The sequence below is a fragment of the Cynoglossus semilaevis genome, chromosome 6, assembly GCF_000523025.1.
Source record: "Cynoglossus semilaevis isolate Cse_v1.0 chromosome 6, Cse_v1.0, whole genome shotgun sequence".
Lineage (NCBI taxonomy): Eukaryota > Metazoa > Chordata > Actinopteri > Pleuronectiformes > Cynoglossidae > Cynoglossus > Cynoglossus semilaevis.
Genome location: NC_024312.1, coordinates 17,419,288 through 17,444,215, shown reverse-complemented (window position 1 = coordinate 17,444,215; position 24,928 = coordinate 17,419,288). Strand labels below are relative to the sequence as shown.

At 41.2% G+C, this 24,928-nt stretch overlaps 1 protein-coding gene and 1 long non-coding RNA gene across 3 annotated transcripts in view; one reads left to right on the top strand and one right to left on the bottom strand.

The window, feature by feature from the left end:
- On the bottom strand, positions 1-22,704 carry pamr1b (peptidase domain containing associated with muscle regeneration 1b). Of its 2 annotated transcripts, none has more exons than XM_017033272.2 (15): positions 22,127-22,704; positions 14,699-14,875; positions 13,138-13,263; positions 12,503-12,617; positions 10,892-11,109; positions 9,507-9,614; positions 7,216-7,386; positions 6,905-7,096; positions 6,383-6,789; positions 5,884-6,340; positions 5,264-5,440; positions 4,607-4,673; positions 4,267-4,496; positions 1,939-2,300; positions 1-1,815 (listed from the first exon to the last, which is right to left on the bottom strand). In XM_017033272.2, exons 1-15 carry the CDS (start codon positions 22,284-22,286, stop codon positions 1,276-1,278), a joined length of 3,507 nt encoding a protein of 1,168 aa, XP_016888761.1. In that variant the 5' UTR covers positions 22,287-22,704; the 3' UTR covers positions 1-1,275. The 2 variants fall into 2 exon arrangements, with proteins under 2 accessions (XP_016888761.1, XP_008310737.1); XM_008312515.3 differs by having other exon boundaries at positions 2-1,815; positions 5,884-6,337; positions 6,380-6,789; positions 22,127-22,703.
- The window catches only part of LOC107988703 (uncharacterized), a 36,010-nt gene continuing 15,432 nt past the window's right edge, over positions 4,351-24,928 (top strand). The window contains exons 1-2 of the long non-coding RNA XR_001760195.2: positions 4,351-4,488; positions 21,982-22,224. This is a non-coding gene — a long non-coding RNA (uncharacterized LOC107988703). The remainder of the gene's footprint in view (positions 4,489-21,981; positions 22,225-24,928) is intronic.

The following is a 24,928-nucleotide window of genomic DNA, read 5'->3' as shown; positions in this document are numbered from 1 at the left end:
TAGACAATGGAGGTCTACGTTTTTTTTAATAGGCAATTTACAGAGAAGGAAATGTTGATTATTTATCCATCAGTTACAAAAGTACCTGGAAATGAAAGGAAGAGTTTAGATTTTTTGAACATGTGCACATAGAATTATTGATGAGAAATGTCAATAGTAAAATCGAGAAAATGTCCCCTTGAAATAAAACATTTATCAGAGTAAGATTTGCTTTCAGATAAAGGTGTGCTAGTCAAATAAGTGTCTCACCATGTTTTTGATATATTAAAAAAGTCACTTTCTTGTTTGATTAAAAAAAAACGTATTAAGAGAAGGATCATTCATTATGGCTCACAGGTTTGACAAAACACTGTGACTAACTCAATTTTCATTTTTCCAATTTCCAATTTTTGTTACTTCCATACAGCAAAACCCTGATGTGAGTCAAGGATCCCCTGTACTTCCATTCTCCACTCACCCTTAATTGAAAAGAGAATAATTTAAATTCAAATTAAGCCCACAGCTGGAGTTTCTTAGCCATTCATGTCCGTAAAACAACCTCTTTCTTTATTGCCAATTTTGGATGTCAATACGAACCGCAGCATCTCTCTGGATGGAAACTCACAATTGAATCATAAAGGAGAGTCAGAATGGAAGTAATTGATTTAATTTGAGCGCCGAGGAGACGATTGATCTGTGAATAATGTGCTCTGTTTATGAACGTGTGCTGCTCTGACCTGGATTCATTTGCTTTACCACACTGACTTAATGTGTGCTTCATGGAGCAAACATGAGGTGTTTCCCTTTTTACATCATCTCCAGATAATGAGAGTCTGTTCATCATCGGTCAAATGTAACTCGTATTACGTCAACACTATTAATATTCTGTTAAAAACCATTATGACAGCTTTTACTTAACCTTTAATCAGAACTTTTTTCAGCCTGCAATATGTACATCTTGAGTATACACTGATCATTCGTTACATATGTACAAACCAATGGGTACAACACAAATATAGATACAGGAAGTGGTCCTCTGGTCATTTGTTCAAGTCTGTAGGCTCAGGTTGTGGGACCTGAACACTTCTTATTAAAGGTTAATGCCCAGCACATCTAATGCATTAGCACCCCCTTCAGTTAGAGCACTGTGTTGTCCAGTGTTGCTTCTGCATTTAGAAAGAAAATGCCATTGTGCAAAATACGATCAATAGTTTAAAATTGGACACAAAAGTGGGGAAAAAGAATAAAAAGGTATGGAAGCAGTTAAACACTTTGTACGAATCAGACAGTTTACTGTTATTTCATATTGCTCTCGATCCAGTCTTTAAAGTTAGATACACGTGTGTAGACCGTGTAAAGGCCAGGATCACACTCTCCTTCATCATAACCAAAGCTGACCAGACCCAGGAGCCTCCACAGCCCTGCGTTCGCCCCCTGAATCTCGTTGGGGTTAGCAGGGGACACAAGGATGCCCCCCGTGTCAGATGGACATATGTTCGAGGTTCCATAGTCAGGCTTCTCACCTGCACAAAGCATATTGTCTGTAACGCTGACTGGTACCCCATTACGAGCGTACTGCTGCTCACAAGGCACGACATCAGCCAGGTGGACAAGCCCCACCCTCGCCTTCTCGTCAGGGCCTAAGTCAGGATCCGGCAGTGGAGACCAGCCGGTGACGAGCCCCTGTCCTGCGGTCACCTCCTCTTCCTGGATAGCTGACAAGCAGAGGGGCAGGACCCTCTCCCCAATCCTTGCTTTGTCCAGTAATTTCACCACAGCAATATCTGAGTCCAGAATGTTGGGGTCATAGTTTGGATGAACTACAATAGAAGCCACCTTGGGGAACGAAGACCAAAAGAAGAATATTAGCAGTCAAGCTAATAAAAATGAACTCCTTAAGTTTGAAAATAACCATAATAATAGAGGATATTGTCTGCAATTTCAAAAACAAAATCTTACTCTTAGGTGCTGCAGACCTTTACTGTCCCTCTGGTCGTCACGGTGATGCTTTCCCACCACCACTTTGATCTTCACCGTATCCAGAGGATAAACTTTCCCCAGCTCTGTCACACAGTGAGCCGCCACCACCACACTCCTTTGGTTGACCAGAGCTCCACTGCACACCAGCAGCCAGTCAGAGGCCTGACTGTGGCGGTGACCTGCTGTAGCTCCGACATCTTTCTTCGGGGACCTCGCCAGGCTGTCTGCCTTGGTCACCTTGGTCTTCATGCCGTTGGAGGAGCGGCGGTAGATGGCTGCCAGCCAAGGCCAGTGAGAGTCGACTGGCCTCTCTTGGTCAAAGGTTGGATGCTTCCCACACACTACAAAGAGGAGGTGACAGGATGAGAGGCAAGAGGGAAGAAAAGACAGGAAAAATGTAGAGTTGAACTGAGACTGTGTCAACATTTACTGCTGTGCTGATGCTTTTCAGCTTTTATTTTAAACCCGCACATTAGCGAGCAGTTTTAAACACAGTTTGCCAAAATGCAAAACAGTTGCGTAAATACAAAACATATATAAGAGTAGTACTAAAGTGATACTTGCTCTGTATAGCATGTAAATGTAGATGTCTCTGTGTACCTAATGTAATGTATTTAAAGGAAAAACTAAAAACAACAAGTCCACACCTTGACCGGAAAAGTTTCAAAGACCTGACTGAATTTTTTTTCTATATATATACTGTATATATTTTAATTTTAATTTTACGAAATATTCACAAGCAATTTATCAAATAGATAGAATCCCACAATGTGCTTTTGTGGAATAGATAGTTTTTTTTCTTTCATTTCAGTATTGAATAAACTATTCAACAGGATTTTCTGAGTTATTTCTGATTGCAGTCATTCTCTTATTCAACATCCTGTTGTAGAACATCTTTGCTAGGAGTTATCTAAGTGTGTTTTTACAAAGCAGCTACAGTAAGTGGGCTTTGACTCAGTACTAATGAATGGCCTGCAGCTCTATGGCCAACCACAGGTCCTGTGAGATTGGTGAAGACGCTGACAGGTTATTGCTCACTGTCGACAATGAGAGGAAGTGAGCTTTATTATTAGAAAGTGCCTTGTCCGCGGTGGACATTAATTTAGCTTCTACATATCGGTGCAGACGTGGGGATGTAAATCACTTCAATGAAGAGGTGGTGGTTAAAAACTTGAAAACACTTAGAAAGATGGCAGTGGTCACTGGATGAAGGTAAACTTTCTTCTTATTTACCAAGAATGAGCCTTCGTTTTTACATCAGCAGCAGATCCTCTCTACTGCTGCCACCATGTTTGATCACCATGTTCTTACATTAGCCCTCAGGACTAACACTAATGATGACTGGAGGCTACCATATGTTCACGTACATGCTTAGACAGCTATAATAAAGTAGACCATGACACGTGCTCTCTGACTGGATGTCTCTAACTCTTATACAGTGACATTTGCTGAATAAAATTAAACATTATAGTCACTTTTTTCCAACAAAATTATTGTGAGAGAGCATACAGAAGTGTGCTGAGTGTTCCTGCCTTACATCAAGAAGGTCACCAGTTCAAGTCCTGGTGCTAACTAATGCTATTTCTATATTGGCTGTGTGTGAATGTGTTTTCCTCTATACGTTATCAGTCAACAGGCAAACTGCCCAGGGTGTACCTCTCCCTCCCTCAATGCCTGCTGGGATTGGCTCCAGCTCTCCTTGAATGAATCTAGAAGCCATAGCTGCTCAAGGCTCAACTGGAATGGGATTTTTAAACAAAATATAGACTAAACAGACCTATAACGTTGATCCAGATCCTTTTTATGTTATATTAATGTTGTTTTGTAAGATCACCTATGCAAAATGGCTATTAACATGTTAGCTTTTCACATCCTCTTATTGAGGATAAATAAAAAACAATTTGTTTGTTTTGCATAAAGGTCTGCAACCTGTGGCTCCTCAGTCACATGCAGCTCTTAAGCCATTTGCACCACATTTAGCCTAAATGTGTTTAAATAATCATCACTTATACATCTGACCAGTGTTTAAAGTAAACAGCCGATAGGAAAATGGTTGCAATTTTTTTTAATTAATTATTAATTAATTAATTAGATGTCACACTAAATCCTCAGCATCAACTTAGAAAATGCACTGCAATGATTCTTGTATGTCTATAAATTGCTTTTTGTTAGTTTAATTAAAAACTAAACCAAATTTGGCTGTTGCTACTGACGGTACTTTAGCAATGTTGCATAATTCTGTATTTTGTTTAAAATGTAAAACTCTGTTTAAACATTCACTTCCAAATAGTCCTCTGCTGCCCTCACCTGGTGAGCAGGACACATGACGTCCGCTCCATTTGCCAGTCTTCAGGCAGGTGCGGCGTGAGCTTCCGGAGTGGTGGTAAAACGTGGAGGCACACTCGTACTCTATGTGTGTGTACAGCTGGTGGTACCCCGGGGGCAACTGTGGGAGAGACGGAGGACCGTGTGTGGGAGAGTCAGACTGCAGCTGTGGGGCCAGCACAGAGGAGTAGAGCCTCAGCACAGGTGACTTTCTGATTATAGTAAGAGTGGAAAAAACAGTGGAGCGTAACTCAGTGTGAATCAGTTTTTTGCAGTACACGATGCAGTAGTGGATAGTGTCCGTTTGACAGTGTAAACCCACCTGAACGGAGTCTGAGGTGGAAGAACTCTTTGTTTCACCAGCTCTGACACTTTGGGCTCACGACATGCTGTAAACAAAGATGCACAAATTATTCCTATGAGAAAATGCACAAAACACAGTACTGCTAACATCGGATCTGATTAGTTCAAGATGTGGACAGGGACTGTGACAGTTAAAACTTGACCTAGCAATTATGCTATTAGGCTAACAATCTAAGAACCTGACACATACTCTGTCTTAAGGTATAGAGTAAACTTGAACCTAGTGAGGACCCACTCATGTTGACTACCTGGCTACAAAACTAGCTTGTGTTTTTAAAGCTTACATCCATGACTATCAACTGGCGGCCCATGGGCCAAAACCGACTCGCCAAAAAACTCAAATAAATATCAGTAAGCACTATTTATATATACATTAAAAATATGATTATTTTATTTTATTTTAACATGTGGTCCCCAATGTGTCTGTTCAGAAAATATTTGCCCTCTGATGAATGTAGTCGCTGACCCCGGGCTATATGATATGAAGTGTAAATTAGTCTGGTTTTCATTTTTAAACCTCTGTAGATATTTTCAGAAATGTACCTTCTCACGGACATCTCCGCATTGTTAGTATTTAAGCTAATTATAGAATGAGTGACAGAGCAGGCGACAGCACCTCTGAGACACAGCGGTTGTTTGCCACTCCAGGTGCCATCCGGCTGGCAGGTACGTCGGGCATCTCCGCTGAGAACATATGAGTGGTTACAGATGAGCTCCACTGTTTGCGGCTCCAACCCTGGCACCACCTGGTGGTAGCCATGGTAGAGACGGGGGTGAGGAGGACAGTTCTTCTCTGCAGGAAGGGCAACAAGGAGGAGTTAACGTCAAAGTCACGGCAAATGACAAGTACAGGTGGTCCTCGGTTTACGATTCTCAACCTACTGTGTTGCATGGTTATGTCACCATTTTCCGTAAATTAATTAGGAAGTGTTGTTTCATCATTCGGATGTTTGCACAACTGGTTAGAGGGTGGAGCAGACAATTACGTTGTTATATATGCGCTATACGCGGAAGATGGCTTTTTTTTACATTCCCCAGTTGTACACCATACGTTTGATTGTGCTACATTAGCTTTCTTCATATGGTCTTCATTATGGCTCCCAAGCGTGAGTCAGTCCTAGACTACATTACCACTGTGTAACCATATGAGTTCCAACTAATGCCAAAAAATCGATTGCATCGCACGTAAGCCGAGGACCCCCTGTACCTTCCCTCTTATTAGTGTTTCTCTCTTACCGGTAAAGCTTTGGTTTTTTTCCTTCTCTTTTTCTTTTTTCTTCTCTTCATTTTCTTTCTCTTTGCCCGTGTCCTTTGCTTTCTCGGCATTAGTCCCGGCCGTCTTCTCGTCCTTAACCGTTGTCTTTTCCTTTGCTCTTTCCGGCTCTTCGCCTCCTGCTCTGTACAGAGTGTACTGTGTGATGTTCAGCTTCGTGGGAATACTTTTCTTCTCAGTGTCTGATGAACCTATAGTGTTATTTTCTGGCTGTAACTCCTTCACCGTATGTGAGACTGTGCTATTCTTAGATATTTCTATTTGAAATATCTCCACGGTGTTCTCGGCCTCAGACGTCACTCTCGTCACTTTGGTATCATTGGGCCCCACTTTGTCCCTGTCCTTCTTACCGTTTACCTGCTTCTCTTTCCTTTCCTCCTCTTCCTGTCCTTTATTGACAACAACTGGGTCTGTGATGTCCTTGTCTTCATTGTCTGTGTCTGTGTTTGTGTTCGTGATGTCCTTGTCTTCATTGTCTGTGTTTGTGTTTGGCTGTTTAGTTCCCTCGTGTTCTTTCTCTTCAACTGTGTTCAGGCTGTTCTCAGCATCTTGGCCTTTCTCTGTATCTCTGCTGCTTGCTGTCGGTTTCTCTGAAGAACTTGTTCTTTCCTCAGGTTCTCCCTCATCCCTATCTTCACCCACAGATTTCTCCTCAGTGGCCGTGGTGCGTTTGTCATCTTCATCTACTGCTGTTGCATTTTCATGACTAGTAGCAATGTCTTCACCATCAATGCTTTCATTTCCCCCGGTTGTGTTTTCTTGGTCGTCTTCTCTGGTTTTATTGGTCTTCGTGTTATCACTGATGTCTTTGGCTTGGTCTACGTCTTTTATAATGTGTTTGTCTTCTGTTTCAATGAGGGTGTTATTCACTATGGACAAAGAAATTGAACATCTTTACTCAGCTGAAGTTTGCCCTCCAGGTTGTCTCAAAGAACCAGGTTCACAAATATTTTAGCTGCTGTACAAAGATTTTTTGTGATTTACCTTTGGTGCAAACAGGAGGAGTCCCACTCCAGGTGTTGTTTGGGAGACAGGTTCTCTGGTTCGTCCCGCTGAGTTCATATGGCTGGTAGCAGAGATACTGCAGTGCTATGAGGACATCGTTAGGCCCGTAAACCAGAAAGTGGTCCCCGTGTTTTGGCTTGGGTGGTAGGGCACAGACTTTTTCCACTGGTACTGAAGTCAGGAAAGAAGATCAGACTTTTTTTTTCCACAGTTTGCACAATCACTCTGGGGCAGAATGAAAGCTATTTAAATACAAGCAAATCAAAGTGGGGCTGACGTCATTGTCTTACCACACGATGGGGCAGGGGCACTCCAGGTGCCATCGCTCAGGCACACAGCGGAAGAAAACCCTTTAAGCTCAAACCCAGGATCGCAATGGAAAGAAATGCGTGCGCCTGAGTGGAGGAACACACCCTGTGTGGAACCATGGGTGGGCACCGGAGGCCTGCGGCATCCCACCACTGAGTGAGGAAACAGACATGGCAGCATTTATATATAACACATCCTTTCTTTGTGCCAAATTAAAAGATTAGGGCATAAGAGGATTTTGGACGCCTCTCTAAAATCCCTTTAATGTCAGATTACTGTACCACCCTGCACTTAAAAAAAGGACACAAATTGAAAAGCGTTCCAGCGCTCAGACGTACGTAGTTCTCCTAATGTGTCCAGCATTTTCAATTCTTTGCCTTCCTGTCCAAATGCAAATGTGATTAAAAACAAAAAAGGATTTCTCATTGACTTTAAAACACACAGAGAGGAACAGATGCAATAAATATATCAATTTTTTCAAAAATCCAGTATAGAAGATTTAATGATTCGTGACTGATTCGTTACCCATGGGAATCAGACAACTGACGCAGCAGTTGTGGAATACCAGTGAATGACTGTTCCATGCAGCGGCCTATTCCGCACACAGATCACGGCTGTCATAAAATGAGGAAATTAGTGGGATTCGTCTTTAGTGTTTAGTATTGTGCAGTCCCTGTGTAAAATTGCAAATGTGCACCCAGATGCATTGTGGTTGTGGCCAGAACCGGGTTCTGAAAAAAGTCAACTGAACATTAACTCCGGTTATCATTTCATTTAGACAATCACTCAACAGTGGCCCCTCCGGTGGTTTTCCTCTCCATTGTTAATTTTTTCCAAGCCACAAAATACACAATCTGTGGATTTACAGTTAAAGGACACTCCCTGTAATCTGGCGTTTTGTCGTACTTAATTTAAAAGCCTCAGTAGATTCAGAGAGGAGAAGGCTGCAGGCCAGTTCTGAAGTGAAACACGTCAACTGTGGCTGACCTTACTTTCTTTTCTTTTCTTTCTTTCTGTTGTGCATTTAAAATGCCGTAGACATTTTATGATAATCTCCATCCACAAACAAATGGAATGTTAATCAAGTCTAACACAGATTGTAAGTTAATTAATAATCCAGTTTATTAATGGCCCGGCAGCCTAGACACTGCTCCAACACTGCTCCAAAAACAGATGAGCCACAAAATTAGATTTAACTGTGCCATAGAGAGGAAGAAGAAGTTCATTTATATCCCTTTGTGACTTCCAGTGTCACACACGCTGATACAGAATGAATTTCATCTCAGGACTAATGTGGATGACAGGATGATTACTGCAGACATTAAATACAGCTGATGTCAGAGCCATGTTTTAAACTCATTATCTGACTCCAGGGTTGAAACGTAGACTTGAATTCCACTGAAGAATGTGACTCACTTGCCTTAACTCAGTTTTTCCGTGGAAACTAACAGCGGCGATGCAGAAGAGCAAACACCCAGTAGAACTAAAATACCTGCATTCTAAGGGTTCCTTTTCAATGAACGTCCTGGCACAAGTAACATAAACAGAATTGTTTCGTCATTAGTCTCAGACTCAAATTATTGACCTGGAAACAAGGCTGTTAGGGAAAATTCAAGAAGTCTGTTTTTGCAAGATTTCCGAGAACTGTATTTGGTGGTCGAGATTTAGTCGCTCTTAAATAAATTACTATAAATTAGTCTGTGGGCCAGAATTGCTCCAGTGCCACACACTAGAAATAAATAACCAAAATGGCTGCCAAACAGAAATTCAACAACATACGTCTTTCATTGTGTGCAGTATGACATCATACATTCTCTGTTCTGATACATGTTCTTGTTAGTCAGACATAATTGTAAGGTAGTTCACGGTATTTATTTAGCATTTCTTTTAAACAAATTGTTTGAAAGTCATAAATTGTAGTGACCACAGAAGACAGTAAAGGCATATCTGGGTGGGATGCAGCCTAAACCTCAGACCTCTCTTTTGGATTGTAAACCACAAAAGTTCTTGTTGTAGCAACAACAGTTAAAAAAAAAAAGAGAGTTTTTATATAATGAAGATAATTCTCGGACAATTTGTGGTTAGCGGGTGTGCTTAAATACAGACTGAAAAAAATTGTAAAATAAAAGGGTTTTTGCTAGTGCAAGAATGGGGTGTTTTTCTGTGGTCTTTCTGGAGTTTAAACCCAGAGATTTTCTCTTTTCCTCACAAAAAAATGGAATCTCAAGGACATTTTTAAACTCTTGGAATTTTAATTTTATTGCAGACTCACCGTGTTCACACCTCTTGCCTGTATAACCAGCCAGACAAGCACAGTGATAGGTGTAAGAACTGTCCAAGATACAGGTCCCATCATGCAGGCAAGGGGAGGAGCTACAAGCTGTAAACACAAGAGGCTTATAATTAGGAACTGCAGTACAAAAAATATATATTACATTTAAATATACAACAAAAATAAATCCCAAAATGTTTTAATGACTTGGCTGTCCATGCAAAGCTGTTTAAGAGACTCAGAGCGAACACTGGTGTATTTATATGTTCCTTTTATATTCCTCAGGTGTGTGGCCGCTGCACAAATACCCTCTGTTTATGGTTTATTAGAGTTGGCTCTGCCCTGGGTGGGTTTCATGCACAGGATGTGTGCATATGTGTGTGCTTTTGAGTTTAAGACCTTGAGAGTGAGATCATTTTGGTAAAACGCCTCTTTCTCGATAGACCGATAGTGAGTTGGTCAAAGCCACAGGAAAGCTCAGAAATGCACTGTACTACCGACATGTAAATAACCGTGAAATGCTGGCTACGGGAGTCGCCCTGTTGCTGAAGAGGTTGAAATTCAGCCATAGACAGAAGTGCACAATAACTGACGCCGCAGTGAAACAATGAAAGGAATAAATCCTTCCATTTTTGGCTGCCTGTGCAGCTGGGTTGTGGGGAGAGTTGGAGGCCAGTTCATCACAGGGATGAAAAATATCGACTCACAGTGATGAATGAACTGAATTAAAGTCTGTTATGAAATTTTAATCTAATAACATTGTGTGAAGAACATACAACACAACAAAAAGCTGTGAGTAGACTTAGGGTTTGATCGAATGAAGCAAAGTAAATAATAACAAGAACTATCAAGTTCCAGGGTAACACATGGAACCTCTCCTTTCCTACCTTGTAGAGGCTTTTATTATGCAAACTATATTACATAGGGCTCACAGGATATAATTACAAAGTAATACAGTAAGTATTTGGATGATACAAGGGGTCCTCGACCTACGCATTTTCCGTCGCCATCTTCTATATATGTATTTAGAAAGTCTTGTTCCATCATTCCAACATATGGTATTTAAACATAAATACTTAAAGACGGCTTTGTTTACATTCGCCAGTTGTATGCCATACGTTGGATTGTGCTACATTTGCTTTCTTTCGTTGGTGGTTTTTTTTGGGAACTTTTTGCCCTGCATTATGGCTTCTAGGCTTAAGTCAGACTCTTCTGATTTTATTAGGTCCTAGATTTTCTGTGTTAGTGTAGGTGAGTGAGATCGGTATTCATGCACAGTATGCAAGTTCATGTTCATGTGTTGTGCTGTAGGAATGGAATTCCAACATAAGCCGTGTAGCCCCTGTAGTTTATTGTTCTTGACTTACAGTGGTAAAGAAACCCACCAGAGCTTTCTTGGAAAGTGGCGAAGAATCCATCAAAGTTCTTGTAACCATCCGACACAAACAGTAGATGCAAACTGTTTCCGGAGCTTTGGATTGGAGGAGGCCTGTTGTTTCCACAGAAACGACCAATGACCCTTGACCTGATGCTGTCACCATCTCGGACCTCCACAAAGTCGTAGCGACAAGAATGATGAAATTCCAGACTGAGCATCATGAACCTGTTCAGACAAAAATGAAAAGGAAAAAGAATTTGCCCCATTGTTGAACTTTCCGGCATTAAGTTTAAATTAGCTGGAGAAATGTTGTGGACCTAAGAAAGTCAACCAGAGACTTACATTGGTGAGATACTTTCAAGTGTTCATGATGAATGAAATCACTAGTGTTTCTTGGAAGAATATGCGCTGGCACAAAGTCATACAAACCTCAGCCAGCAGACAAAAAAAATGTGATCAGAAGAGTGGTGAGAATTACTCAAGACATTAACAGGCACGGTGATCTGGCAACGGTTACATACTGTGTTACCACAGTAGTCAACATTTATTAGAACTACAAGTTCACTACAAGTTTTGTCGAATTACACTCGACAAAACAAGAATTAATGGCGGATCTTGGAGGGTAGCATTCTTTCTTCTATTTGTTCCTGGGTAATTTCTTTCTCCCACAGTAAAAAAACATGTAGATTGGAGATTATGTTATAGGACATTGATAAACAAAGGTGTGTCAACAAATTTGATCTGTTCTTTAGCTGCCTTTAAGTATAAGTATGAGTGCACTCTGACGTTGGGGCTTGTAATATGGGAAATTACAGTTACAAAACGTAGGTAACAGTTCTGACTGTGTTTGATACTTACTGCCAGATAGATGAGGGAAAACACAAATAGTTCCCTTATTTTTCCTCAGTAATTTCAAATGCAATTACTTTGTCACAAGGCTGTAACACATTGAACTATAAACAGGACAATGTCACATTTATTGCTGTGTTTTTATCCATTATTACAGGCCTGTGAGCCAGGGAAGCTAAGAATAATGAGTCCTACAGCAATGACAAATCAGCTTCTACATCTACAGCTGATCTGTTGTTGTCTGTGAAGAACGATGAAAACTCTGACAGTAATTCTCCTAGTGGTTCATACAAAACTTTCCATTGTTTGATTTTTACCAGAACTGTTTCTTGTCAGTTGACCTTGAACATCGTAGCTGTGTTTTGTTTTGTTTTGGGGTGTTTTTTTTTGGTTCTTGTGTCATGCTTTTTGCTCTTCCTGCCTAGCCCAAATTTTAATCTAGGTCGATGTATTTAAGTTTTGATCTTTATTAGTCTTTGCGAGAGTGACAATAGAAAAGCCCTTCTTTGTCTTTCATCTATTGCATGGTGTTCAAAACAGGACCAGAATTCACACTGTGAGAAAGTATATATAATCTGAGTAAATTAAAAATGGAAGATTGTCATATCTTATAACGTAAAGGTTTGTCATATATTAATATCAAGGGATTATGCAAACGAAAATTATGTGCTGTTATAGGGTTCCTGCCCCTCAGTTTGGGCATCCTAGGCCTGAAAGACACCTGATATTGTAACTAAAAAAGTTATATTTATACATTTTTTCCCCTTACTTGAGTTCAATAGTAAAGGCACGGTCCACCTGTATGGTCCACTCACACCTTGCGTTGTTGGGGTAACTCTCCAGCACCAAGTGGCCCTGCTTTTTACGGATTATTCCACCACACTCTGAAAACACACAGGAATTTCATTTAGCCAAAAAATGGTTTTCTAATAAAATTTCACTTGCTGTTAGTTACAGCACATTTTTTATCTTATGGTTTGCTTTAGTGCCCATTCAAAGCAGAAATAATTACATTTGAGTCCCAGGATGACCTGGAAAAGCCTTGTGTTGTGCTCACCTACATAAATAACAATAAACACCATATGCGCTGGGCCAGGATTCTGCTTTTAATTAAATGTATCTCCCCTGTGCGCTGTAGCAGAATATTTTCATATTGAGAGAACTATACTCAGGACTCAACTATAATACATTATATTGTTTTATGGCATTCCTAAATGTTGACTCTGACTTGTCATTCAGCACATGGAGAATCTTCCAGGCATATGGCAGCATTCCAAGTTGGCACAGAAAGTGAATCAGCAGGGGAGAAAAGAACATTAAACGGTGGGCATTTGTTCTTTTGACAGAGGAAATTGTTTACATTAAAGCTGTGAACATTTGTGATTAGAGTGAGAGCACACTTACTCATGCAATCTCCACCGGACCAACCAGGACGACATTCGGTGCAGTATTTGCCACTGACAAAGAAGTCGTCCCTGGGACCCCATGTTCCATTATTACAGCGTTTACAGTTCTCAAAAACACTGCAGCCTGAAAGATGCACAGAAAAAATAAAAGAAATTTAGAGCCAATTATTTAAATATAGATTCTTCCCTCCACGAGGAAAGTGAAAGAAACAAATGGAATAAGGAAACATGTTAGAAAACTGGGTTTATTTACAGTACTTAAAGCAAATAGCAAGTGGCTAATAAAACAAGGAAAATATCACAAATAAAAGACTGTAGTTTTAAAAGCTCAGTCTATACCAGTGCAACCTTGGGAACTTGACTAAAGTGAGGCTGCCTGGAATTGGGGTCACTTGAAATGTCTAGCAATTAATTTTAAAAATATATATATACTGGTGAAAATATATATTTGCAAATAATTAGATACTAAAAAAAATACTGTTGAAAAAGTTTCATCATCCAGAGTCCAGTAATGGTTTCATCCATTTTACATTGATTCCTATGGGGAAAATAGTTTCAGTTTTTTTTTCAATTTTCTGTTCATGAAAGGCCTTCAGGAACAAATGAAGTTCCAAAACCGAGGTTCCACTGTACCTGACAAACTGCTGAATCTGAATGGACCTGTCATGTTTATGATTTTGTTTCAGCACATAGTAAATGTTTATATGTAAACAGTCAATATTTCACAATTTATCATATCACATTTTAGCAGCAGCACAGAGCTTACCATATGTTTTCTTATCATTACTGTATTCTTGGTGAACCCATTTAGCTTGCAACAACAAAATAAAGATAAAGAATGCTGCTCTCTACAATAGAAAGGAAAATAAAGAAACCTCTGGATACGGCTTCCTGTGAGAATGGATTTTTACTTCAGTTGCTAATCTGTCCGTGGGGAGTTGAAGAGCAACGCGTGTTGTCAGAAATGCAATTAATTTTAACAGCAAATGGGCTTTACTGTTAGTACGTGCATGCTGGAACTTATGGTTGCTAAAGGAAACTTCACAGTAACATGTTTTTAATGTTTAACCTGAATTCACACAGCTGGTTTTTCTCATAAAGACAGACGAGAAGGGAACCTGACGGGCAAACGTCATGTATGGAAAAAAAAAACCCCGAAGATGTCACACCTGTATTTGCAATCACACGTGGCTTCTGTATCACGTTTGCTCAGCTTTTCACATGTTTTTACTTATTTATTCAAGGCTTTCTGCATCCAAATGCGGTGTGCGCTCATGTGTGAGAATCAAAGCCACTCAGTAGCACACTCACAGGAGACATCAGACATGAAGAGATTTACTAAGTCATTTTCAGACACACCATTTGCCGCAACAAGAACAGCTGTGCAGCTGATAAGGCGGCACTTAGTCTGGCACACAATACAAAGCAGATACGGCAGATAATTAAGGAGGCGCACGTGCTCTACTACTAAGGTGGACCGTCAATCAAACGCACTCTAATTTTGACCAGGAGAAGACACTTTGGGAGCAAGGTATATGAAGTATTAATGAAGTTTGTACCTGGATGAATAATACAGGGGTCGCACTCGTTGATGGCATTGCGACAGCAGGGCACGGCGTAGCCCACCCGAGTCCCCTCCAGAGGACATTTACAGCGGATTACATCATACTCACAGCAGCCTCTGCACATAACACTCCATTCTGGACCGGGGCAGTTGTTGTACAGGTGCCTGTAATCTTAAAAAAAAACCCACACACAATACAATAACATCATCACCACTAACTGTAAAATTAAAAAAAATAAATAATAAAGCAAGAAATATTTGATTATGTAACCATTCTTGTATGAGTGGAAAAGCAGACGGACGGGGCAAACTGAGGATATGGAAAAATGTAAGCAGACACAAGTTATGGTCAGAGGAAGCCTGACTAAGTCTGGTAGGATTCTGGTGAGTTCAGTGTTTGTATCTGAGCTGCAGCTGTCTGGTTATTTACACTGCAGCCTCGGTGATCACCCTCGTTAGCAACCTCAACATCGTCCATGTGATTTGTGACGCATCTGTCAAATAGTAGAGAATTTAATTACCAAGTAGAGCGTGACCGGCTCTGACTGAACGAATGTGATGTTTAATTGCAGTGGAAGCCCGTCAATGTAAGGCTTTCGCAGCCTAAGAGGTTATTGTTGTGAGGCATTGCATTTGTAAACTGGAACAGACGGGAGGGAATTGATGGGGAGGGGCAGAAAGCTAGCAGACGGAGTGGATTAAATGACAGTATTTGTTGTTGGAGTTAGAATTAGTACAGTGGGGTGTCAAGACGCGAGTTACCCGAAATACAAGTTTTCCAAGTTACGATTGAGCAACTTTTGCAAGATTTGTGATACGAGGAAACATTGAGGTATGAGTGCTCAACCGAGCTCCATTTTTTCACTCGACTCTCTGTCGCGTTGTCGCTCACTGTCCTTCGCTGGGTTATTTTACCCATTTTTATAACAATAACATAAATGGTTTACTTAATTATTATTATTTTATCTTATCAATATATTTGTTTATATGTATGTTTTTGATGGTTGATGTTTTAATTAAAATAATTAATAATATATTTCTGGGTGTATTATTATTGCCCAGAGACAATGTCTCTGTCATTGATGTGGAACCCCAGGGTTCACCTCCTGGGCAAGATCAAATCCCTGTTAGGGCGGTTGGTACCTTCCAGTAGACTCACCACCCGCAGGAAGGTTCAGGGGGGTTGGTATGGTGCAGTGTGATTTGGGGGGCGGTCATAGAGACTGCTGCCCCGCGACCTGGTAATGGATAAGAGGATGAAGATAGACGGAGGGATGGATGGATGGATGGATATTTCTAGGGGTGCTGGAACAAATTAATTGGTTTTTAGTTACATTACATGGGGAAAATGTAAACCATATACGAGCGGATCGACAGACGAGTGCTGTTGTGGAACAGATTAAACTTGTATCTTGAAGCCCCATCGTACAGTTTCTCTCCTACCTTGTACCAAACACAGGTAACTACTACATCCATGGTTCCGTCCCTTATGTTCCAGTTGTTTACAAGAATTGAATACAGACTCATTTGAATGCAACAACGTGCAAAAACCACAATTGTGAATTGTCCAGCAGAGAGGTCGTTGTGCAATTTCACTCAAGTCAACTTCAACACGAGTTACATCTGGACTGCAGTTTCATTAAGTCCTTGTGTTCCACTGTTCCATGGGTCACTGTCACCGTGGACGGTGTTGTTTGGAAAACCCAGGCTTCGTTGGTGCGTCATCCATAGAGCATCCACAGTGTAGTGGTGACAACAGACTCTGTCTCTGTGTCACAGCGTGGGGTGGCTCTCAGCAATGATTTACTGTCCACACTTTACTGGCCAATATAGACCAGTGACTTACACAAACGTCATGACGTCACTGTAACCACCGCTAATGGATTGTTATGGTTCGTAAATGTTAATTTGCAACACTTTTTAACTCCGCTGATGTTATGCATTATCTCCTTTTTGTTTTACGGGCTTTTTACTTTTTGTTTTTCTTGTGAATATATTTTGACCATGTGAGACAACCACAAAAATCTGCAGCAATGGCCTTGAACACAGCTAATGCAGTGGGACTAAAGACAGTGCTTTGTTGAATGTAGAATTACACGTTACTAGGTGCGAAGTACGTAAACACTTAGTCTTATATTCTGAGCTTAAAATGTAGCCTGTACAATCTGGAGCCAGCATACATTATTCAAAGCAGTGGTTCCCAAAGTGGAGGGCGAGCACACCCATGGGGTGTTGAGTTATTACAGTGGGGGCAGCAAGCAAATGTATTGCATTGTCAAATTTTTCTTCAAATGGGCCAAGTGGGGGATTTGTCCTGGTGGGGGGGGTTGTTGTTCTGTAATCAGTAAATGTTATTGATTTGTTATCCATAGTGGAGTCTCTAGGACTGGGGCTGTCTCAAACCACTGTCTAAACTCCAGCTTTGGCCAACCCCCAGCACAGACCCCCATGGGAGTAAAACCCAGGATGCCAGCTTCTCTGTCACCACCTCAGGTCTGGGGCACAAAAAAACTTTGCTTTTCCTCTGATTAACTCCTTTAACGTTGTCTGCATTGTCATTTTATTTGTCATGTCCACTCCAAGAGGTCCGTCTTACGTCAGTGACCTCAAATTTGGATGAAGTACGACACGGATGTTCAGACTCAGGTCACTTCAGCATGACACGGATGTTCAGACTCAGGTCACTTTGAAAAACATCAGAAGCTCATCTAATTCTGGACCATATATGATTGGTTGTTTTTTTTTTTGTTTTTTTTTTTTTTGCATCAGATTTGAGCCACTTTTACTTGCCTAGTGAACGTAGTCTGTTAGTCGCCACAGTGATAATTAAAGAGGTTCACAGTGAAAGCAGGAGCTACTGGAGCAAAATGGTTAAAAACCACATACTTTTTTCTCATTATGATCTGCCGAGCTCTATTTTTACTGCAGCTTCTGTAGTCGTCCGTGAAGCAGTCCAGTTGGTTTGTAGCTTATCTCATGTCAAGACTGGTGTTACAACCCGGCTGTAATACCCAAGGTTGTTTATCATTTCCTGAGAAACCAATACCAGTCTTTGCAGGCTCTGTTTTGACTTATACTCTTTAAAGTGCAGCTGAAAACCAACCACACTTCCTGTGTGATCGGGGCCCGAAATGTCAGAGGCTGTGGATTGTCACGCTGAAACAACATTGGTTGCCCCCCCTTTGTTACAAGCTAATTAAACTCCTGGCTGTGTAAACTGAGGCCATTCGTTTCTTTGCATTGATTATTGGCACATGGTAAAAGCAGCGTTAACAAGGTGTAGTGCTCGCTACATGAGAAGAGTGAGCTGCAGACCACTCTCTTTCCTCGTGGGACGCATTTTCGCTGCCTCTTCGAGGTCTGTAAAGGACAGTGAGGGACAAAGTCTGATGGACATAAAAAGACCTCATAAGCTGCTCTGCTAATGTCATTATGGCTACTGTGTGCAACGCACTCCAAAGGGAGCCGACTGTGTTAATGGAGTAAACTCATACAAAGTCCTTCAAATAGAAAAGTCTGTTGAATCAGTGTTGTCTTACTACTGAATATTAATGTATGTCTGTGCAAAATAGAGATACAAGAATTACAGCATGTATTTACATTTGATTCTTGAGTCTTCTGATATTATTGTTTGGTGAATAACTGTTTATTTATTCATTTAAACGTGTTGTTCTACTTGTAGCCTTTAAAAACACATCTGTGCAGCTTCCAGGTCAACACCTGCAAGTCTCTACAGCCTGGACCGTAACAACTTTAGGTGGGATTTTATTGCTTTTTAGCAGTGTCTGGACAGGTGTGGACCCTCATGTACAGGGCTGGGCCATCAAATAAGTGGTTATTGCTGCAAGTATTAGCACGTGCACAGCTGTATCTTGTATTATTGCATAATACATCTTAACGGATTATGCATTATTACCTTATAAACACTCATACCTGACTTAGTTTGTATTGACTCAGGTATTTGTTTAAGCTCTTCCTAAATTGTGCATGTGAACCAGCGTGACAACAGGTTAGAGGTTCCTATCTATTCTATTCTATCTATTTTTCTTTTTGTAGTCTGATGTAAGCTAAAGCAGTGACCCCAAAACCTTTTTGTAAATGGTCGGTACCACAGATTGTTAGCACTGTGCTGATCGTTGGAAGGATCAGTAAATTCTTAAAAATAAAATATCTTTTAGACTGTAATCTGTTGGTATCAGAGTCTGAAAGACTTACTATTTAAAAAAATATGCAGCAGTATCGCTGAATGAAGAAATAACTGGATTCCCCTTAAATTAAGTAAATGGCTAATTCTGTCACTGCGGCCTGGAGCCAAATGACCCACAGAGAGGTACCTGCACACGGATAGGTACTGGTCCGCGAACCGGTGGTTAGGAACCCCTGAGCTAAAGTATTCCTATTCCTTTCCAAATGTTCTTCAGTCAGCATGTAAAAAAACAATCATTGAAAGTATATCAGTGTCAACGGCAACATTACTGATGACTCACTGCTGTGTCTCGAGGTTCTCCTGTGCAGTTAAATCTACAGGATCTGCTTCACTGCCCTGATGTCACTGACACCGACTGTTAGCGCTGAAGGCAGTGGAGTGGTCACGGTAATTCACATGTGACCTTGTGTCTGACCTTCCTGCTGGTTTACGGTCTGCATGAGCGCAACGCCAACCATAAAGTGTGACCAGTTATATTGACATTCCTATAGTTTTCAATCCTCACAGTCCAACACAGCTGATCTGATGTTCGTGGAAAAAGCAACATTGTTGAAGAATTGAAGCACAGCTATGAAAATGCGTTGCAGATGCTGATGTGACTGTGATAACGACTCAATTGCTGGACTTTGTCTCCATTTACGGGAAGTGACCTCTTCTCAGCTTGGCTAAAAATAAAACCTTGATGGTCAGCAGTTGTTTTTATTTTTATTATTTTACTAAATCAGCATCATCATGTGAGCCAGATCACTTTCAGACAGCGCAGGCACATCAGCCTCTCTGACAACTCACATCTATCTGTGCTCTGAAATTACTTATGATCACTGTTAAGATGAGGTTGTTTCTTTAAAGTATTGTATCATTTTTAAGCTAGCTAGCTCTTCAAACAACACCTGAAAGGCTGTTGGCAAATGCTTATGTCTTTATTTAGTATTTTATAAAGTGATCACTTTTTTATTCCAAGTCTCAGTTGCCAAAATAAAACAGCCACCGCAATAACAGATGCTATGAGGCAAGATAAACATTTGGTCTGACCACGGAACCTGCGGAGTCATCGTTAGGTATTTCTTGTTCCCTTTCATTTGTTGCAGACACAGTAGGTAATTTTCTGTCTCTATGGATTGCTCAATCAAAACAATAACAAAAGACAGGGTTTGGTGATGTGGACTCAGTTTCTCCTAGGTCTTAGTGGGAGCCAAATTATCTTCAAAACAAACTGGCCCAGTGACTAATAACAGTAACATGTCTCTTGAATTGGTTCAAGACCAAAAAAAAAAAAAATCCTCATGACTCTGCGCTGTTTGGCAGACAAAGGGATGTCGAAGAGCTGCCAGCATATGATCCAGTATATAACTATTACAACTAATGTTGTTGTTATTGACCCTGAGAAATGAACTAGACCTTTATTTGAAATTTAAATATTTCTACAAGTTAAACATTGCTGGAACTATCTGATACTGAAGTACAGTACTCAAAAAAACCCTCTGATTATGAAGATTTGTGAATTCTAGCATAATCAACACTACATATTTTCCTCTTGACGAAACGGTCATTTCTCACATGGGTGTTGTATGGAAACATCAGCAGATGTGAGCCCGAGTGTGTGGGTGCGTTTGCTATCTTTTCAGTTCCTGTCACCTACTGCCCACAACAGCTGTCTGGTATTTTGATGACGGGCGGATTTTACCCATCGTGGAAGTGGGGAAACTCCCAGTGCCGCAAGGCGGGTATTGAATGTATCTAAATCTAGCCCGATACAAAGTGCTGATCCTGTCGACCTTTCTTTAAATAGACGTTCTTCCTTTAGGAAGCCCACTGCCTACGTACTGAATACTTCATTTGACTAATTCTCCTTATTAGCGACATGTATGTAGTGTTATCTAGGTCAAACACAAGCCTGTGTTCTGCACCTTTAGCCCCTTGTTGAATGCTGAGTGAAATCGGGCGTCTGACATGATGTTTGAACCCCCACCCCCACCCCATCCTCCGAATTCTCAGACACTTGTTTTCCTGAGCATGAAAGCGAGTGTCTGAGCAAGAATTTGACTTGTTCTACGCCGGAGTTGCTGAATTAATGTGGAGGTTTGTTTTCACACGGCCCACAGAAGCTTCAAACTTCCCTTTGGACAGTGGACGGCAGGATTCATGTAGGTTGGGAATCTCAGAACAGGAAGTCTTACATAGATCAAAAAAGCCTCTATGGAGATACACATGGATTTTAACATTAACACAGGCGTCTGGAGTAACAGACATTTCCATGAAGTCAGAGTCTGCACTTACTCAAAGATTTAAAGGTGAGAAAAGTTGTCCAATTCGTCATCAGTCAATTATGGAAATTTTTTTTTTTTTATCCAGTGACTCAGCTGACAACGGCATAAGTAGGTAAATCTCCCAAACAGATGTGACTCAGTGAAGTTTGACACGGCTGTGTTTTGCCAAATCCTTTGCCACATTACCAACAAAACAAATTGAAAGTGTGATCCAACTCTGTGGTAACTTGGTTTAGAGGAATCAGCCAGAGGGCAGAGGTTTGCTTCGGTGCCCTTGGAGACAGTGAGTATTCTACACACTCCACAGCAGCGAGTGAGATGGATTTTTAAACGTGACTCATGTCTTCCTGCCACGGTTCGAGTGGTCAACCAGGGGTAAACACTCAAGAGTTGATCGCCATCTCCGAAAGAATTTACCAACAACAATTTAGCTTAAAGTGAAACTGAATCTGAAACAAGGTTATGGAGACGTCCGGCAGCATCCAAATGTTGCTCTTTTGTTCTATTCTCCATAGATCTACTCTGTGGGATTGCACTTCCATCTGGCATATGACTTTAGAAGTTTAGAAATGAAAACTGAACAAAGTAGAAAGATGTACAGCATGCAAAGTCCTTTTAAAGAATGGACAAAAGACAAATACACACACCTCCCCATCCCGCCTGCCTTTACATTGTACTTCATAGTACAGTTTCTGAAGTTGGAGCCAAACTTGTCGGTGCTGCTCCTACTTTTCAGATCACAGCCTTTGTGTTTACTTTTGTTCTGTTCACCAGCCCCACTGACGTCTTGTTGTTCTTTTAAAGGACACACGAGGAGAGGGGATGGACAGACTGCTGATGCACACTCTCTGAGAACAAAGACTATAAACCATGAGGATGTGAGTGAGAGTCAAGAAAGGAGGAAAAAAGAAGAGAAATGGAGTAGAAGACATCCTTGCCGGTGTCTTACCATATGGCCAGGCTCCCCCCTGGGGTAAGGAAATGAAGATGACGAGGGAGATAAAGAGGAGCCAGCCGTGCTTGCCAGAGATAAAGGTGCTGCTCCAGGTATTTTTCCCGGTACCCCCGCGGGTTTTCCCCGGCTGCAGTCCCCGTCCTGCAGACAGCATGCTGCAGTCTGGAACTCTGTTTACTTTCTGAACTCAGCTGACATCACCTTCCCCTGGCCCTTCAGTGGCTCCCTCCCCTTCTTGTCTCTCTCTCTCCCTCTCCCTCTCTCCCTGACACACACACATCTTCGTGGCTTCAGGTTACAGCAGAGCTATACAGGGAGTTCCACTTGTAGTGGTCTCCAGTATTCTCTGCAGAGGTCAGCGTCACTGTTCTGAATGACTGCGGGATTTTTTTGTTTCTTTTTCTCCATCTCTTAAACACACACTCAGGCTGGTTTCCATGAGCTGTGAGTACTTCACATAAAGCATTCCCCAACCTCTTACGCTAGGGGCCTCAAACTCCCGGCTTAGGGGCCACTTAGGACCCATGAAGATCCAACATCTGGCCCAAGTCTAAATGTAAAAATAAAATTACAAAATATTAAATTTTCTATTTTGCTCATGTGGATTTTTATCCTTTTCTATTTGGTGATTTAAGTTGAAAAAGTGGGGTATTTTGCTACACATTTTTAATATTATGGATTTAATTTGACAATTGTCGACAATTCCATTAAAAACCACCAGATAATGAACACACGAGTGGTTTCCTACTCTCTGGTATCTATGCCTGTTCGCCGATTAAACGATGAAGTATTCAGAAAAATCTGTGGGAAAAACACAGCCCCCACATTTGCTAATACTTCAAACGAAGACGACTTAAATGCAGCTATTGTTGTGGTGTTTGATCTACGGACACTTGTTTTCATTTCAACTGAGTGCTGAGCTGAAGTGAACTCACTTGTTGATTTTTGCTCAGTAGGAGCTAAAAGTGACGCAAGAGCTGACAGTGAACGCAGGTCACACAGCTGAGGACGGGGGAATCAAAACACAGTGAAACATCAAGATTCCTCTCTGTAGGCATTTAGTGAAACTGCTTAACAATTAAGAGAGTTCAGTTGCATTTCCTCATTCTCCTTGATAAAACATGTGTGGAAGCCACACTTTCCCACAGTGAACATTTCCTCCTTGTTTCTAATGTTACCTAATCAAAGGTCAGAGGTCAACATTCTAAACTAATGCTAATTATTTAAATGGTGCAGGACAAACATATTACAAAAGTAATTTCTATATTAGTTATAGCAACAAAATGCCTGAGACAAGAACATCAGTGCCTAAGAGACACACAGTTCCTCGGGATCCTCAGTTTACAACGTCCTTGACTTACTGCGTTTCGTGGTTAGGTCACCGTCTCCTAAAACAAATTTCACACAGGAACAAGTTGGCGAGCAGAAAACGGCTTTCTTTACATATGACGTTACATTGGATTTTGCCCTTCATTATGACTCCCAGGTGTAAGTCAGACTCTTCTGATGTTTTTATGACTTTGATTATGACGTCACCACTGTGTTAGTGTAGGTGAGTGACACAGGTACTGATGTACAGTATGTCAGACTTACAGCAAAAAAGTTATGTTGCGCCATAGATTTGGAATTCCGACATAAGTCAAGGACATCCTGTAATTACAAGGGGGCAGATGAATGGGCATTTCTACAGAAATAACAGCAGCCTGCCGATATTTCTAGTGAAATTCGCCAGAGGGAAAGAACTTTCTCATGGCATGGCAGAACATGTCCAACCATTGTTGCATTATAGACACGTCTCATTTGGCACCAAAGTGACTGTGGTTGATCAAAAAGAATGGGGCCCTAAACTCTCGGTAACCCGCAGATGAATGAAGTAGTGCACTAAGGACAGAACAAATTACCCAGAAACCATTAGGTTTAATGAGCGGCGAGGAGAACTCACCCTTGGCTGCACGTTAGTTGTATTACCTTTTTACACAGGGTATTTTTTACAGTCCAGAAAACGTGTCCATTCAGTGGAATTACCTAAAGTGTACTCTTGTTTGTGTTTCATCTTGGCTGCCATGTGTTTACTCATTGGCCAACACAAAAGATGGCGTCTAACTGTTGGCATGGTTGCCAAACTTTTCCAGGAGGGGGCCCCACCACTCAGCTTTGGTCCTGACAGGGACAGTGTTTGTGCCAGCAAATGTAGCCCACTTTGTCACTCTCCGTCTGAAGGTCTGAATATGGCATGCGCAGACACCTGTCGAGTAACAGTTTTGTATATATCATACGTCGTAGATGCACAGCTATTCTTCACAGTGTTTCCAAACAACAATGTTCAGGCTGGGTTTGCAGTGGAACGAATGTGTGTGGTTGTGGTTGTGGGTGTGTGTAAGAAAGATTGACAGAATGACAGGTAAATTATTTTCTTGAATTCAGAAGTTAAGGCTTCTCCTTCCATCCCTCCCATGCCTCCCTGGTTATACAGCTTGCATCACTCGCCTCAGCTCTGCTCAACCTCCCCTCACTCACCCGCCCATTGAAAACCACTGAATCGTGTAGTTAAAAAAAACAAAAACAGAATCAAATCATGGCATGGCATTCATTCAATTTCCTAGGTAACAAAGTTGATACAGTGTAAACAAGAGCACCCCCGCCCCCCATGTTTAATTAGGTTACTCCATCATGGCAGGACCTTTTGTTTTGCATTGCACACTGTACTGTGGATCTTTTTAACCCACATGTCTGCAGCAGTAACTGTTGCCAAAAGTAGAGTCGTGACAATGTGCAGTTTAGTTAGCCATACTACAG

What these genes read in the sequence shown, in the direction of transcription:
- pamr1b (XM_017033272.2), bottom strand. Translation starts at nt 22,286, where the DNA reads ATGCTGTCTGCAGGACGGGGACTGCAGCCGGGGAAAACCCGCGGGGGT. An exon ending in ACACAGACAATGAAGACAAG is followed by an intron (nt 6,341 to 6,382) that starts GACATCACGAAC and finishes AATGAAGACAAG; the next exon opens with GACATCACAGACCCAGTTGT. An exon ending in AAAAAACCAAAGCTTTACCG is followed by an intron (nt 5,441 to 5,883) that starts GTAAGAGAGAAA and finishes CCCTTCCTGCAG; the next exon opens with AGAAGAACTGTCCTCCTCAC.